Source organism: Electrophorus electricus, chromosome 2 (genome assembly GCF_013358815.1).
Source record: "Electrophorus electricus isolate fEleEle1 chromosome 2, fEleEle1.pri, whole genome shotgun sequence".
Taxonomy (NCBI): domain Eukaryota; kingdom Metazoa; phylum Chordata; class Actinopteri; order Gymnotiformes; family Gymnotidae; genus Electrophorus; species Electrophorus electricus.
The window spans coordinates 951,276-969,929 of record NC_049536.1 but is presented as its reverse complement, the minus strand read 5'-3'; the positions used below and the strand labels follow the sequence as shown (position 1 = coordinate 969,929).

General features: G+C 38.5%; 1 long non-coding RNA gene and 1 gene segment (V, D, J or C); one reads left to right on the top strand and one right to left on the bottom strand.

Moving 5' to 3' along the window:
* Positions 1 to 296: 296 nt before the first annotated feature.
* Positions 297 to 3,267, bottom strand: LOC118240960. The segment is given in 3 exon segments: positions 297 to 616; positions 2,016 to 2,075; positions 2,251 to 3,267. Coding segments are annotated over 3 exon segments (429 nt in total).
* Positions 3,268 to 11,262: 7,995 nt separating this feature from the next.
* LOC118240971 lies at positions 11,263 to 13,417 on the top strand. Its single transcript, XR_004775737.1, has 3 exons — positions 11,263 to 11,349; positions 12,198 to 12,258; positions 12,919 to 13,417. It is a non-coding gene; the product is annotated as an uncharacterized LOC118240971 (long non-coding RNA).
* The last annotated feature ends 5,237 nt before the right edge of the window (positions 13,418 to 18,654 follow it).

The window sequence follows — 18,654 nt, the reverse complement described above, 5'->3', positions numbered from 1 at the left end:
TCTTATTTTTTGCTTCATTCTTTACCGTGATTAATGAAATGTCAGCTGTATCAAAGTTTAATCCTATACCTCATCACACCTTAGTATTTCTGCAGAACAGAAATTTAGGACTAAAGGTATTTATTGTTATGAGTAATGTTGTGGGAAATGTTTTAAATAAGAGACTATAACATTTATTCAAAATTTTTTATTTCATTTTGAACAATAAACAGGAACATTTGAGTAATAAACAGACTATCTAAAAGACAGCACATTAATGAGTGAGAGGAGAACACTTCAGTACACATGTGGGAGTTTCACGCCTCAGCACACTGCTCTCTACTCAGTGTCTGTGTGACAGGAGACTGGGAGTCCTTGGTGGCCTCACAGGTCACTGTCTTCTTCAGCCACTCCTCCTTCTGGAGGGTCAGGGTGCTGCTCCAGCTGTAGAGGCCATCCTTCTGCAGAAGCCCGGAGCTCTGGCTCACCCCCGAGCTCCAGCTGCTACCAGCCACCTTCCAGCTCAGCTTCCAGTCTGAGGGGAAGCCCTTGTTGGCCAGACACACGAGTGTGACCTTCTCCTGCTGCAGCTGTACACTGGAGGGGGGCAGGACCGTGAGGGTGGGCGGGGCGTCACCTAGGAGACACAACACGGTCTACAGCTCAGACAGGCAGGAACCGTTAAATGTTTTAGATCAACAATATAATTTTCCATTGGCATTAAAGCCCTGGCAGTATATTTAATTTATGAACCATTTAAATCAATATAATGTATAGTCATACATAGATTAAAATGGAAGTATATTTAACAGGCGGTGATTGTTCAGTATGCGAGTATGACGGTTAAACTGCTTTGCATCGACAACCTCCAGTCAGGGACAAACACTTATACTAATGAAAATTAATCCAGTAGGCAGAATAAATGTTTGATGAGGGATTTTGCTGAAACATTTATGCTTTTGATAAAAAAAACGATAAAAATGAGGTTCGATTTACACTAAAAGCTGTAACAACACTGTAACGGTTAGGATAAACGCGCTAATAAATTCACCTTTAATGCGCTTTAATAAAGAGACCTACTTAAAACTGTGATTTACTGGGAATAAAAAGTGAAGTTCTTCTTACGTCCAGTGTCCTACACACTAACTTAGTTTAAGGTCCGTACATAAACCTGCTCTAAACACACTGCCGTCTCCTCTCTTTACAGCGCGTAGTTTAGCTTCAGAGTTAGTGAACGATACAACCCCAAAGATGCTTGTTTTTCTTTTCTTTTTTGTAATGAAAGAAGTTATTAAAGATACTACATACATGCAATATACAATTAGAAATAAAGATAGAAAAACAAAGACAGAAACTAAATTAATTTTGAGTAAGGAGTGAAAGTAACTTAAATACAAGAGTTTTGTCCCTCTAAAACTGTGTGTATGAAACTGAATTCGGTGCTCCCTTTACACTATTTCAGACTTATATCGTTATTGTTCATGCGTTAGATATATGTAGACTCTGTAGAATCACAGCAATTGATTACAAAAATTGTGTTTTTAGAGATATTTTTCATATTCTTGTACGCTAATAACAACGTTTAAGGCAACATCCAGGTCAAGATAATTTATCTAAAGACATACATTATTGTGTTCTAGATGTACAATATAAGAACTTGAGTATTTGTAACAGCTAACGTTTTGATCTTCAGTATGCGAGTATTACGGTATAAGTGAACTGCACCGATAAAATCCAATCATGCACCGATATTACTACCTTTTAAAATGAACCCAGCAAGCAGATGAAGGCTTGTTGAGAGATATTTCTGAAACATGTATGTTTTTACTACTGAACGACACTTAAGAAACTTTCCATCGGTATAAATTAAAAAGTCGATATTGCTAACGACATAGCAACGGTTATTATATAGGAAGATACTTAAAAAAGTCACAATTAGTCTACAAAAGATTACGGGTGGTTTACAGAACCATGGGGCATATTGACGTGCTTAGACAACGTGGATTAATTGTGAAGAAAACTTAAAGTCTACTTACGTCCAACTGATAGTTTTGTTCCGCCACCGAAAGTCCACCACAGAGCTACAATCTCGTTTACTGTCCGAACAAAAACCTCCTGATCTAAACACGCCGCTCTCTCCACTATATACCGCGTAATATGGAGCTTCGACATTAATGCTTTAGAAAACTCATAAACTTAGCCAAACGCTTTTCAGATTTTTAAAATAATTAAACAAAATACAAACATACATTATATTATTAGATAAATTACCTCGTAACATCTGTTGCACCGTAAACCACAAGAAATGCAACCGCAACATGTTTTAAGTCTCCATCATTATCAAAGATCAAACATATCGATTATTATTTCAGAAAATACGAACTTTTGGATAAGCAGTGAAAGATACTCACGTCCAACTGAGAGTTTTGTGCCGCCACCAAAACTGCTCCACAGTGATACAAACTCGCTCAGTGGTCGTACAAAAACCTCCTGCTGTAAAGAAGCCGCTCACTCTGACCTTTAGAAAGCCTTTTACAAAACAATAATTAACTGCTACAATTTTTAATTGTTAAAATATGCAGGGAAATATCTAGGCATTAGAAAGACTAAAAATAAATCAATTTCTTGCAGCCCATATATTTTTCCTTTGGTTCGTTTTTTGAATATTAAAATTAGTTTTAATTTGTATTATCAAAATATCTGTTCACTAAAATGTTAAAAAAATATTTTATTGTAAAATAACGTTTTGAGAGTTCTTTTTTGGGACGTGTCAATATAACTTTACAAAACCAATAATCAATGCTGAGAAAAGTAAAGATTCTATCTGAACGGCCCTGTTAACTTTACTGTGAAATTCAACTATATAACCAAGTAATGATCCAATAAAATATTGATTTATTTACTGCCTTGATTTTGTTTGGCAGCATCTTCAATACAAACAAATATGAAACCAAAGAATCAACAAAAACAACAGTCACAGAGAGTGACACTGTAAACAAACAAAATTTAAGATGCATTGAACAATGTGAGGCTGCCCTCCACTGGTTCTTGAGAAAGCACTACAATAATCTGAAAGTCCAGATTGCAGTAATTGTACTAGGAACTTGATAAGTAAGAATATCATAAATTGAAAATATTATATTTTTGTTCAAAAATAACTAAATGTAATTATAATTAAGAACCTTTAAACTGAATTTAAGAAAATATGCAAAAACAGAGACAATGCCCTAAGGCTTCAGTGGATTAAACAGATTATCCATGTGCATGATCTGATCCAGGATCAGTGTATCTGATTCCTCCCCACTGAGACCTTCCGGTTCCTCACTGAGTCCTCTGAGTCCTCTCAGACAGCTGAAGACCCTGACGTCCACATACCTGGCGATGACGTCACCCACGTGCCACGTCTTCCCTTCCTATGGGTATAAAAGGGTCCTGAAGACTGTATTAGGAAGTTTCATGCTCAATCTTGTGCTTTCACTTGTGTGTTTGTTCTTTGCTGTTCTGAGTGTTCTGTGCTCTGACCCTGTTAGTCTACTTCCACATTGAGATTCGCTTTGGCCTTCTGCTTGTTCTTTTGCCATTATATCTAGTGTATATAGTGTATACAGTGTCTATATTCTAGTGCATATAGTTTGTGTTCACTTGTGTCACTTCACACCAGGTGTAGGGTGGGCTGCTGTTTGTTTTGCAGTTTTGGGTTTGTCTCTGTTTTGTGTCTGGTGAGGGAGACAGGAAAGTGTGTATGTGTTTTGGTTTTCTCATTTTGTTTTCGTTAGGTTATGCAGTTCCACTTTGGTCAGTCAGTTTCTTTATTTTTGTTTGCTGATTTACCATTTTCATTGTTGACCCACCTGAAGTCTGTCTGGTGTTATTTGTGCCTATTGTATTACACTCTTATATCATTTACATTTACATTTACATTTACATTTACGGCATTTAGCAGACGCTCTTATCCAGAGCGACTTACAAAAGCGCTTTGTCATTTACTCATAGAATATATCCAAGTACAGTACAGTAGGTTAGAGTCCAATATACCAATGAACTAGAATACTGTAGAATACAGGGATCAATGCTGATACCTAGAAGTGCAAAATACGAGTAAACTAAACTCACATATCCATCATTCACACTCAGTTGCATTTGACATTTAAGCCCAACTCTGCATTTGCTGATTTCTGTCACAGACCCTACCTGGACTGGGTCATAACAGAAATTAAGGGCTCATCCCTTTTTTGTTTGTGTGCTTTGTCTGGCATTTTTTCACTTTGTCCAGGGGGTGTGAGTTTACTGTTGGCTGTTGTGTTAGGATGGATGCTTTCACAATAGTGGAATTCTCACTCTGCTCTAATTTGGAGGTGTTTGATAGGTGTTGTAACACTTCACACTACAGAGGATTTCTTTGATGTGGCGATACCTTGATGTGGCGATACCTTGAGGTGGCGGTGAAGGCTGTTTTTTAGGAAGTATCGGTAGTGGAGGGTATCCTGCCATAAAGAAATGAGGTCCCTGGGTTCCAGCTCAACCAGTGACATCTCCACCTTCAGCAGAGGCTAGTGGTGGGGATGAACCACAGTCAGAGTTGGGCGTAGAATCAGAGGAGTCTCCATCCAAACTGGAAGACCCTCACTTACTGGTATGGCTGCATGAGTTAGAGCTGCAAATGAAGAGGCAGGAGTATAACACAGTTGTTGCAGTCTTTGCTTCTCTGCCTGTGCCTCTGCCTATTGTAGAACAAAAACATAAAAGTCTTTATCGCCAGCGTTTGAGTGACGTCATTGTTCGATGACGTCACAAGCGCTGTGCTCTACATAAAGGCTCGTGTCACTCAGCAGTTACCGCCAATAGAGGCCACTTTTGAAATCTGATCATTTAATCAGACTAAATTCACTTCTAACAGCAGATAGGAATTTATTTCATGTCCTATTGTGTGAAACAACTGTTGAGTTGTAAAAGTATGGAACTATACGAGCTAAATGCTACCCACCACACTGCAAAAATAACAAAAGCACCACTGCAAAAATAACAAAAGCACCGTTACTCACTCAAATCAATTATTTTGAGGAGTAGATTTTTAAGAATGAAATACGTTTGAAAACCATGGATTGTTTGAATTTAAAAGTATTTTCCCAACAATGTCCTTGTTTACATCAACGCTAATACATATACAAATGAGGAATGCTTAAAACTCCATATACACTGCCTGGACAAAAAAAAAAAAGGTCACCACCTGTATTTAAGTAAGCAAATAGGTAAGAGCCTCCCATTGGCTAATTACTGTGTGGGTGATTATGGTTCAGCTGGCAACAAGTTATTTAACCCTAACTGATGCAGTGAGTAGCTTCTCATTTGTTAAACAACCATGTCAAAAGACACATCCTGTGGTCGTGGAAAAATTGTTAATCTGTTTCAGAAGGGTCTCACATTTAAAACTGTTCTCTCGACTATTGGGAAGATCATAACACCATAAATGTTCAGGATGCTGCACATATCTGGTAAGCTGGGCCTATAGAATGGACATTTATTGGGTACATTGCACATTATTAAATGGGTTTTACTGAGAATACAGACAAACTCGTATCTGAATTACAGGCTTGATGCAAGAATGTCTGAACATGAATGAGAATATAAAGATCAGTTGTTGTATAAAGAAGCTTGTTAATGTGTTATTTAATAGTACTTTTTTTTTAACGATAACTGGTCCAACATATTACAACCGAATTAATTTTATGTGAAGAATATATATCCATCCAGTCTATCCTACCTATGGAACAATTTATATATATATATATATATATATATATATATATATATATATATATATATATATATATATATAGATAGATAGATAGATAGATAGATAGATAGATAGATAGATAGATAGATAGATATAGATGTGATCTGGGAGCACCAGACCCTGTGGGACAAACTGCTCAGAAGACCCAGTAGGGGTCTGAGCCGTCTGAACGTTGGGAGAAGTCATAAATATGAGCAGTGAGTATGATCATTATCTGACCTTCAGTTCTATATTATTCATTATGATATGGTACACGAGAATGGGGTTTAAGCATATATGTGCTAAACATGGGTAACATGTTTCCTGGGAATGGATGACTTTGATGAAGTATACGCCAATGTTACGACCCCGTCTAGGCTGTGAGGCCGTATCAAGCTAAAAGAAGTGCAAATGGCTAATGTAATAGAATTTGTGAAAAAAAGGAACAACAACAAAACAAACAGAAACACAAATGGAAGCTTTTTTTAGTGTATTGTACAGAGGTTATCATTTACAAATAATCTTATTGGTGCAATTCCCTCAGGAGTGACCCAGGCCAAAATAATTACCAAAACCGACACTAATGAAATAAAACTACACACTAACTAATCCTAATAATAGCAGAAACATGCAAAAGACTTTCCTAACTCTCTGATACATAAACAGAGAGAAAACCCACACCCAACAAAAATGGCAGTCACTCCCTACCACCAGTGTCCAACACCAAAGTACCAAACAAACAATATTTACACTCTTTACACAATCTACATATATGTATATATACACAGCTAACGAAGCAGGAGGGGTGAAGCCAAAGTTCAAAAATGGAGAAAAACAAGGTCATACACAAAACATACAAATTTTCAATCACAACCAAACAAACTCCAAACTAACACACAGTCTCCTTTCTCTCTCTCTCCCTCTATTGTGGGAAGGACTTTTAAATAGCTGATACAGTTGCCTGGAAAACCCGGCAAGGTACGGGACGGAGTCTCAAACAGGGTAGAAATCCTGGCAGTGTACCTGGAACACATATACACACACATCCATCTTTCCCTAATAGCCAAATACAACGACCAGAGTTTGGGATTTTGTGTGCAACCATTGTGATCAGTCACAAAATCTGCTATCTCACTGTATCCAACAGTTGTTATTGTACGTGGGATAGAAGCAGGTCTCAGTGAAGAAGAAAAGCTGAAGAAGGAAACTGAAGGTGTTTCATAGAGTTCAGCTGCCATGTCTGAGAATGCTAGCACTGTAATTGGACCAAGCCCAAAACAAAAGGGTTCCTTCTCTGCTCCCCTGAGTATTTACAGAACCATGCAGAAGAAGGTTTTGGGGTTGCTCCATGGGATACAGGACTCATTTTCAAGAGAGGGACAGGCTTCCTCACCTGTTAAACTCATTGAATCTGTGAGTGTGCTCTGCTGTGTGCAGTACTTTCAACCATCAGAGAGGATGGTACTGTTTGTGAGAGGCCAATTTCAGTGTCAGATATATTTGTAGAGGACTCTGTTAAACCCTTGCTGAGCCACAGTGCAGCCTCATTTGTAGCTAGTCAGTTGGTTTCACCTACTTTCTTTGGCCGAGACACTGCAGCCTCCTCTGAACATCTTCAGGACTGTAAGTCTATCAGTCAAAATGATTCCGGTAGTAAGTGTGCCAATGATGGAGATTTATTCAAAAAGTCCAGTGAGAGGGGCATGATGCCATAAGCAGACAAAAAAATTAAAAAAAAAAAATCCAAAAAAACCATAGAGAAAAAAAAAAAAAATCAGTCATCCAGGCCAACAAAGAATTATACCCAAATAAGGCAACTTAACGTACATCCAATTATGGCATTCAATCTCTCCCTTGCATTCCAACGCCACTCCTTATATTTAATCTTTGCCCCTTAGAACGAACAATTCTAGATACTTCATAATCTAGAATTCATAATATCTCTCCCCTATGGTTCAAAACATTTAAATTTAAAACATTTTCCCATTATATAAATATTCTCTTATTAAAATAAAATATACCCATATCCAAACAGAGCCAGTAGTCACAATTTTATCTTCCTCCTTTCTATTTGGAAAATTACCTGCTCCAATAACGTGAACCAAAACTACATCTCCCCCTCAATTCGGGGCACTACGCTTGACTTGTCCCCTTACAACCGCTGAACAAAACAAGTACATGCTTTGAAGCCAAACTCCCGTTACCTTATTATAGTAAATATATCTACATCTACACATATGCATTAACTCTAGTAGTTATCTACACATATACATTAACTCTAGTAGTTATCTACACATATACATTAACTCTAGTAGTTACCTACACATATGCATTAACTCTAGTAGTTATCTACATATATGCATTAACCTTAGTAGTTATCTACACATATACATTAACTCTAGTAGTTATCTACACATATGCATTAACTCTAGTAGTTATCTACACATATACATTAACTCTAGTAGTTATCTACACATATACATTAACTCTAGTAGTTACCTACACATATTCATTAACTCTAGTAGTTATCTACACATATGCATTAACCTTAGTAGTTATCTACACATATACATTAACTCTAGTAGTTATCTACACATATGCATTAACTCTAGTAGTTATCTACACATATACATTAACTCTAGTAGTTACCTACACATATACATTAACTCTAGTAGTTATCTACACATATACATTAACTCTAGTAGTTACCTACACATATGCATTAACTCTAGTAGTTATCTACACATATACATTAACTCTAGTAGTTACCTACACATATGCATTAACTCGAGTAGTTACCTACACAGTCAGTTGGCCACCCTGAACAATGTAAGACAATTACAATTATTATTTTACAGAACTCCAGCAAGTTTGTTCCCTCTAATAACAGTGTAATTACTATAAAAGTCTTTCAACCCCTTGTACTGTCCACGTTATCCCTCTAATATTTGGCTCTCCTGTTTGTCCACATGGAACAGACCGGAGTGCCGTTACATCTGCATAAAAATCATGGTCTCCTTGAAAGATGCAGATTTTTCCCTTTACCACTGCTTGTAGAAAGTGTCTTCGAAAGGCTGGCCTTAGGTTTGGGAGATGATTTTGCATCCATCTTCAACCAGAAATGGTCCAGCTAGCTCATCTTTAATAATACCAGCCCATAGCAGTACCTCACCTCCACAATGCTGGGGTCTGAGTCGAAGTCAAGCTCTGTGCCCAATACTAATCCAGCCAGGGGTCCATCCAACTGATCTGTCAAGAGTCATTCCCATCTTATCAGTCCATAAAACCTTTGAAAAATCAGATATCAGATATCTTCAGATATTTCTTGGCCCAGTCTTGACATTTCACGTTATGTGACATTTCACTCGGTCATATCTCTGAGTATTGAACATTTTGTACTTCTGGGCACTCCAGGTAGGTTGCAGGTCTGGAATATGACAGTACTGGAGGATAATGGGTTGCTGGTCGCTTCACATTTGATTCTTCTCTAATCTTTAATTTGAATCTTTTTTCTCAACATGTTTCTTGTGAACCTGTTGACTATTTGCAACAAAATGTTTGACAGTTCTGTGGTCATGCCCCAATATCTTAGCAAGTTTAAGAGTGCTGCATCCGTCTCGAATACTTTTTACAATTTTTGATGTTTCAGAGTCAGATAAATCTCTTTTTTGTCCCCTTTTTGCATGAGGAAAAGAAGCTGCCTAATAATTATGCACAGCTTCTTATAGGGTGTTGATCTCCTTAGCCCACACCCTCCCTCATTACACAAATACACATCACCTGATATGCTTAAAATCATTAACCATTCAACTTGAAGTTGGAAAATATGCATAAAAATGAAGTTTACAACAAAGCACCGAAAGTTGAATCACAGGGTAAAAGCGTTATATTTGTTTAAAGTAGTAATCATTCCTGCTTGTCCCATTACCAAGAACTGTCTGGTAACATTATTAAAGATGTTTATCAGTTATAAAAGAGCAGACAATGTCCAAAATGAAGCTTTATTTCAGTGGAAGTAACAGAAATGCCAGGACACAGAACAGAATACAGACAGAGCTGCTGCATTCTGTTCTCCTGCACTGGTCAGAACTGCCTCCTGCACCTCTGAGACATCCACAGTCCAGCTTACCACTCACTGAGTTTAGTGCCTCATCCACAAGTCACCCATAGTGATACATTCTAATGAAGCTGTCATTCAAAAACCTCTGACATTATAGTGACACACACATATGTACACAAGTTCAAGTTCAAGTTTGGTTTATTTGTCACATACATAGTCATACACAGTATAACTCGCAGGGAAATGGTTTAGAGTGCTCTGCCCAAACTGAGGAAAGAAAACAGGGGTGCATAGATATTCTATATACGTGAAATATATATATGCAAAGAGAAATATATATATTCTATGTATGTACAAAATATATTAACAATGTATGTACAATATATGTATAATATGATTATATACACAATTTACAAAGTATATGGTTGTGTATATATGTACACAATGTACAGAATGTACAGATCCGTTTTGTATAATAACATAACATAGTTACAGTTGTGTTACAGGGTAATTGAATATATATATATATATATATATATACAGTTATACAGTTATGTTACATGGTGGTAATAGAATATCTATATATATACAGTTATGCTACATGGTGGTGGTGGTCCCCACAGTTTATCAGTTTCCCTGATTCAGGGCCCGAATGGCCTGTGGGAAGAATAAACCAAATTTCAAACTTGAAACTTGAAACATTCACTCAGCTGCCGAAAGGTTTGTGCAAGTTTGCACTGAGATCCTCCAAGTCCTCCTCCACCAGTGTCCAGCAGAGGTTAGACACAGTTTTGCTGACCTACTGTAATACTCCACATCAGGGCTGCAGTTTTGTACTTGATACTCTGAGACCCAGAGTACTGTCTGCTATAGGGGGCCTGTTCTGTTATGGGGCAGAATATTCCCCTAAACTGGCTCAGGGTCAGATGCCGTCTACCCTCTACCTCTAGAAAAAAAAAAAGTTAGAGAACTGTAATTTCTAAGACTTTCTTAATAAGGTGGGAAGAAATGTGTATTGCTTAAACTTGCTGCTATCTATATTCACATAGCTTGGGTGAATGACCTAGTAAAAAGGAGAGTTCCAATTCCACTACCACGTGTCCATAGTGCTATTGAATGTAGACATTACATACTGTCTTTTCTAAATGTTCTACTGATGCAGACATAACACAGGTGTCATCAATACCAACATGATCTTCAATGTCAGGAAAACCAAGTGTAGAAAAATCATGACTGAATGTGAGAGTGCAGCACATAAGAGAGGATTACTGAGAGCTCTAAGAGGAGAGAGAGAAGAGGAGAGAAGAGGAGAGATTCTTTCATTTATTTGATAAAGTGAATCAGACGTACAAACTAGTGCTGTGAGGTGAAATGTCAGTTGTCCTGTTTGCATATGTGAGCTGCTTCACTGCTCCACACACTTTAAGAGCTGTAGTGGTGATCAGAGAGTGTTCAGTCCTTTAACACACACTGACACACAGCACAATGATGATGTCACTCATTCTACTGCTGGGGACACTGGGACTCCTCACTCAGGGTGAGACAAACTGAAAAGTTTAGTTTTCATTTTTACTTGGTTTTGGATGTTCATGTTTATTTGCTGCAATTTTAATTTTCAGAGTTACAATATTTTTAATTTGGATTTTATTTATTTAAAATTCATCCAAATTTAAATGTTATTATGTATGTGATCATTTTTTTAGAATCATTTGGGGAAATAATCCTGACTCAGACTCCAGGATCTCAGTCTCTTACAGCAGGACAGACTGTTACTATCAGCTGCAGGGCCAGTGAGAGTGTTAGCAATTATCTCCACTGGTACCTACAGAAACCTGGAGAAGCTCCTATACTCCTGATCTATTATGCATCAAACCGTCAGACTGGAGTTCCAGATCGATTCAGTGGTAGTGGATCTGGTACAGAATTTACTCTAAAAATCACTGGAGTCCAGGCTGAAGATGCAGGAGATTACTACTGTCAGCAGGGTTACACTCCATTCACACAGTGTTAGAATGCTGTACAAAAACCTCCCTCAGCTGTAGAGGAACTGCTCTGACTCAAACACAGACTGATCTGAGATCAGCTGAATAGCTGCTAAATCTGCACTCAACTCAAATCATCAACTCCAAAACACTACAGTACTGAACCGTTTGCTCTTTTAAATTGTCATCATTGTGTAATAGATACTTACATCACTACATATGTAGCAGATTAACATCTTTCCTTTAAACCAACCCCTGATAACGTCCTGCTTCCACACTCAGGTTCTGGACAAAGGCAGTAATATATGAACATCACTGTGGTGTATAAGGACAGGTGATCACTACCTAGTGAACTGGTCTGAGTTACTCTTGATTCTTTTAATCATTTTACTGCTGTTTTTAGCCTGGAGATCCTGGAAAAGCTGCTGAGGAAATACTGTGTTAAACTGTCCAGACAGCAACTGGTATGTGAAGTTAATTCTTCCCTCTTTTTAGAATAAAAGAGTTATTTTAAAGTCCTGCTATGTTAATTTCTGGATAATTTCAGGTGATGATGGGACAAAGGGTGACAATCTAGAATTACTGTGTAGTGTAGCTGAGTCCATCATCCTGGGAATTTCTCTCCAGGGAAAAAGTCACAATATTTACCATTTACACAAACTAAAGTTTTGCTATGCTAAGAAGGAAGGAACATAATTTCAACACAAATAATGTATTATTAGTTTCATATGATTAATATTTTACTGACGTTGAAATAAATAAATAAATTTTAGCCCAGGAGGACCAAAACACCAGCAGACAGGAAATCCTTCCTCCTAAAGAGTCCCCACATCTACCAGACAACTGGAGTGCTGTCTGTTCATGTGCTTCCACACATCCACTGATCTAAATCACCATTACAGAACAGAGAGTGAAGGGCTGCTTCTGAACTGTACTGGATACACCTGCACCTCCACACTGAGGGACACAAGATTATCACAAAATTTACATTTAACTCATTAAGATGTAAAAGTGGGGACAGTCACATTAATGCTCATGACCTGCAGGTGAAGAGCATGAGACAGTAGTTACGTCCTGTGTCCCCCTGTGTCATATGTATGTGTGTGAAGCTCTGTTCTCTCCAGTTCCAGTTACCCAAGACCCAGTCCAGAGTTCCTCTACAGATCTTCATACTCACTGTCCAGCCCTGAAACAAGGCCCTGCCTGGAGGAGGGATATAAGGAAGTGTTTTGGAGGAAGAAGAAAGAGAAAGATGATATTTTGGACATCTGGTTGTTCGAGTGATAGTTTTGATGTTTGATTCAGTGCTTGGCTTCTTTTCCCACTTGCTCTGATTCTGAGCTTGTTTGATCCCTCTAACTTGGCCACTGTTGTAAATTTGTATATAGTGTGTATGTATTTGTGTGTGCTCTGGAAAGCAGGGAAGGTCTGCCGTTGTGTTTGGGCCCTGGGTTATTTTCTCTGTGTTATCACTTAGGGAGTTAATGTAGTTTTATTTTAGTATAGGATATTGTCAGAGGATGGTTGTGATCCATCAACCTCTGGGTTATGGTCCCAGCACACTTCCACTGCACCACTCTGCTCTCCTGCTAATAGAGAAATAATAAAATACCTACAAACTCACTGAAATGGACAGAAGTGTTCTAGTATGTGACTGTTCATTCATTCATTCATTCATGTATTTGCTATCATGGCGTTGAGCAGGACGCACAGACTCCCTTGAAACATTTAATGACATGAAACATAAAGGACACGCGTGGCACTCACACATAATAACACTAATAGACAGGAACACACAAACAACAAAGACAACATAAAATGGTACAAACGTTGGGTTATACTAACAGCGGCTACACACTCATTGACACTAACATTACACTAACACTAACAATGACCAACCATGAGGCCCACACTGACAGGGCTTTAAATAAACAGACATACACTCAGCGTGAACCCCGTACAGGTGCGTGCCATCATGTAGGGGGCGTGACAACAAACGTAATTCCCCTGCATGAGGTGGGCCAAACCACGTGACTCATGGGGGGAGAAGCATTCCATTACATTTTTCAATACATTTTATATTCATTATCTAAACTTACTTACTAGAGAACATAATTTTTATTCAATCTTGATACTGTGTTATTGGTAATTATTTCCTTTTCCTGTGTATGTAATGTTCAGATATAAAATGAAGAACTGAAACTAGTCTCTAGTAATGTCAATACCAGTCAGAGTGAAAGAGAGCGAGAGCAGTGGGGTGAAACAGATTAATGTTTACAGCCCTGAGAAACCTGCTCCTTCCCAGAATAGAACAACACTTTTTGCAGATGTTCAGCTTTCATTAGCCCAACTTACTCAAGCGCAACACACTCCAGTGCAAAGAATCTTACAGTGCAGATAGTGAATAATAAAATAATACAAGAACAGACCAAGTTCAAAATGAAGCTTTATTGAAGTGAAAACAAAACTCAATAATTAAACCCACCCGAGTGGTGAATTAAGAAAAAAGAGCATTCTTCAGACTATAAGCTCCATTGTTCAGGGCTGTGTAAGTGTGTTACATCACATTACAGCTGACTGAGGTCATCATGGAAGATGGTAGAGCTCCTCCTCCTCTTCCCTAAATGCAGCACTAACAGTCAGTGAGCTGCTGTGGCTGTAACTGCAGTTCTGTTCTTCTACTCTGGTCAACACACTCTCTTAGACATCCACTGTGCAACTCACCAGCGCCCCTTGTGGAAAGTATGTAGACTGCAGGCACAACGGAGATCCTGTACAGAGGAGCGATTGAGAGCACTACACCACACACACTTTTAGAAATACTTACCTAAAATGTACTAGATACTTCTTATTTATCATTCTCTCTAAATCTGTTCATCAGCTCCAGTTATCCAATAATCAGCACACTGTAGCATAGTTTTATGACATTGTTCATACTGAATAGAAATATTATTTCTATTCATCTATATATTACATTGTATTATAAGGTTTATAGTTCTCTAGTATGGTTGGTTCTGTTAAATATGGTTATGTAAGAGGTATTCAGTGGAGGCATTACTTCAGAGAGAGACCACAGAGTATTTGGTAGACATGTATTAATACAGAGAGACCGCAGAGAGTATTTGGTAGACGTGTATTAATACAGAGAGACCGCAGAGAGTATTTGGTAGACGTGTATAAATACAGAGAGACCGCAGAGAGTATTTGGTAGAAGTGTATTAATGCAGAGAGACCGCAGAGAGTATTTGGTAGACGTGTATTAATACAGAGAGACCGCAGAGAGTATTTGGTAGACATGTATTAATACAGAGAGACGGCAGAGAGTATTTGGTAGACATGTATTAATACAGAGAGACCGCAGAGAGTATTTGGTAGACGTGTATTAATACAGAGAGGCCACAGAGAGTATTTGGTAGACGTGTATTAATACAGAGAGACCGCAGAGAGTATTTGGTAGACGTGTATTAATACAGAGAGACCGCAGAGAGTATTTGGTAGACGTGTATTAATACAGAGAGGCCACAGAGAGTATTTGGTAGACATGTATTAATACAGAGAGGTCACTTTGCATGTGCAGCACCTGCTTCAGTGCTCTGGGAGTGTTTATAGTCCTGTGAGTTTAACACTTCATGACTGAGAGCTGCCTGCCCCAGCAACTTCACCCACAGCAACCATGACTTTGATCCCCATCTTCATCTACACACTGGTCCTCTGGACTCAAGGTAAAAGATCAATTTATGCTTTGCTTTTGAGGTGAATAACCTAAAAAAAACAGATGTCTTGTTTAATAAAATATTCTAAACCTTCTATTAACAGATATAAGCAACATAAGAAATGGAAAATAACATATGACTTAAATTGGATTTGCTTTGTTTTTTTTTGTTTTATCCCCCAGAATCCATGTGTCAGGTGACTGTGACTCAGACTCCTGCAGTGAAATCTGCTCTTCCAGGAGACACAGTCACAATCAGCTGTAGAACAAACCCTGCAGTGTATTATGACAGTAGCTATGGTCATCGTTTAGCCTGGTACCTGCAGAAACCTGGAGAAGCTCCTAAACTCCTGATCTACTGGGCTACTAACTTACAGTCAGGAACTCCAGCTCGTTTCAGTGGCAGTGGATCTGGATCTGACTTCACTCTGACCATCAGAGGAGTCCAGACTGAAGATGCAGGAGATTATTACTGTCAGAGTGAACACAACATTGGTGGAAACTGGCTGTTCACACAGTGTTAGAGAGTCGTACAAAAACCTCCTTCAGTCAGACTGCACAGAGACTGCACTGCTGCAGCTGGGACCTACTGCAGGTGTTGAAGGGGAGGATGTGATACAGAACATTGACACACTCTGTGCAGGAGAGATGCCCCATCACACTCACTCACTACTGAACAACACACATCTATAGAAAATCATTCTTCTAGGAACCACAACACACTCACTCAAGTCAACAAAAAAATCTATAATGAATCACAAAGACACAATACAGACAACACTGTTGCACTTCTGTTAGAGGAGAGTTTTGTAGATCTATATGTCATTCTACTCCTGCTGTCTATGTGTTAGAAATGGAAGAAATGGAAGGTGTGAACATTAGTATGATCCATCAAGAAGAAACCCACCATTAAACACAATGCTAATGTTGCTGTTGACACTGACAGTGATAACAGCTCAGACTGAGCTGCATCACCAGAAACCTGGAGAAGGTCTTAAACTTCTCCTGTCTCTCTTTTCTTTGAGCAGATGATCTCTCTGTTTCTGCTGGAGCGGATGAAGACAAAACACTACAGTTATAACAATAATAACAACGCATGGAATTTATCTAGTGCTTACCCCACAGAGGCACATTTATACACTTCCAGTGCATGGAGCATCAGAAACCAGTCACAGCACTGCAGTACTGAGTCCTTTGGTCTCTTGGGACAGTTGTTCTTATAATAGAGCAGGTAGTTATTAATGGAGAGAAATCTCTACTAGTAGTATGACTGATAAATCAGTATCAGTCATCTTCAGGAGATTCTGTCCTGTTTAGAGGTGATGTAAGCACACACTAAAGCACTAATCACCATGTCTGTGCCTTCCTCTGATTATTCTCAGCTACTGTGAAACACTTCTACCAACACATACTTTTCATGTCCATTCTAAATCTTTATTAACAAGTAAAGGTGAAATATTTAAGATCTTTAGGGGGTAAAGTTAAATAACCTCACTATACTTGCTTAAATAAACTTACTACACAACAAGATGAAATAATGCCACCAACTGAAACAATTACTTTTTACTAAACTGTCTGAAAACTTAAAATAAAATTTAACTTTCAGTAAAATTCTCACACACACACACACACACACACACACACACACACACACACACACACACACACACACACACACACACACACACACAGAGTCAGGGTGGATATCATGTAAGTTGGGGTTTATGTATGTTAAACCTGTACAGGTAGGGCAGATTTCTTTTTCATGAAACATTTGTAAATGTTTAGTCTTTTTTGGATAGAACAACTTTCTGCCTTCATAAGTGACCCATGAGAGTGTTGTATTGAAACAGCTCATCTTGTGCTACAAAGTTATATAAAGCATGATGGGATTATTTTCTGGCAGAAATAAACTAAAAATGATGATATTGTGATATACTGAAAGGGCCAAAGATGGTTTGTCCTCCAGCCCCTGATGCTCCAAAAATACACCGACTTACTCATGTTACAGTTTCTACTGAATGAAACGTGGAAATATCTTATTTTTTATGATTAATGAAATGGCAGCTTTATCAAAGTTTAATCCTATACCTCATCACACATTAGCATTTCTGCTGTACAGAATTGTAGAACTTTAAAGGTATTTATAGTTATGAGTATTGTTGTGGGAAATTAAGAGACTACAATGTTTATTCAAAATTTTTATTCCATTTTGATCAAATAACCGAGGAACATTTGAGTAATAAACACAGACTATCTAAAAGGCAGCACATTAATCAGTGAGAGGAGAACACTTCAGTACACATGTGGGAGTTTCACGCCTCAGCACACTGCTCTCTACTCAGTGTCTGTGTGACAGGAGACTGGGAGTCCTTGGTGGCCTCACAGGTCACTGTCTTCTTCAGCCACTCCTCCTTCTGGAGGGTCAGGGTGCTGCTCCAGCTGTAGAGGCCGTCCTTTTGCAGAAGCCCGGAGCTCTGGCTCACCCCCGAGGTCCAGCTGATATCAGCCACCTTCCAGCTCAGCTTCCAGTCTGAGGGGAAGCCCTTGTTGGCCAGACACACGAGTGTGACCTTCTCCTGCTGCAGCTGTACACTGGAGGGGGGCAGGACCGTGAGGGTGGGCGGGCCGTCACCTAGGAGACACAACACGGTCTACAGCTCAGACAGGCAGGAACCGTTAGCAGGAAAATCAGTTGTGTTTCACTTCCTCTTCAGTGAGGAACAGAAGTCAGAAACATATTAGATCAACTTTTTTTTTATTTTCCCTGGACATTAGAACCCCAATATATTTAATTAATGAAACATTTAAGTAAATATAATGTATAGTCATACATAGATCAAAATGGAAGTATATTTAACAGACGGTGGTTCATCAGTATGCGAGTATTACGGTTAAAGTGCTTTGCATCAACAACCTCCAGTCAGGGACAAACACTTATACTAATGAAAATTAACCCAGTAGGCAGAATAAAGGTTTGCTGGCGGATATTGCTGAAACATTTATGCTTTTACCAAAAAAACGCTAATAATGTGGGCTGCAATAACACTGCAACGGTTAGGATAAATGCGCTAATAAAATCACCTTTAATGCGCTTTAATAAAGAGACCTTTATTACAAACAATACCTACTTAAAACTGTGATTTAC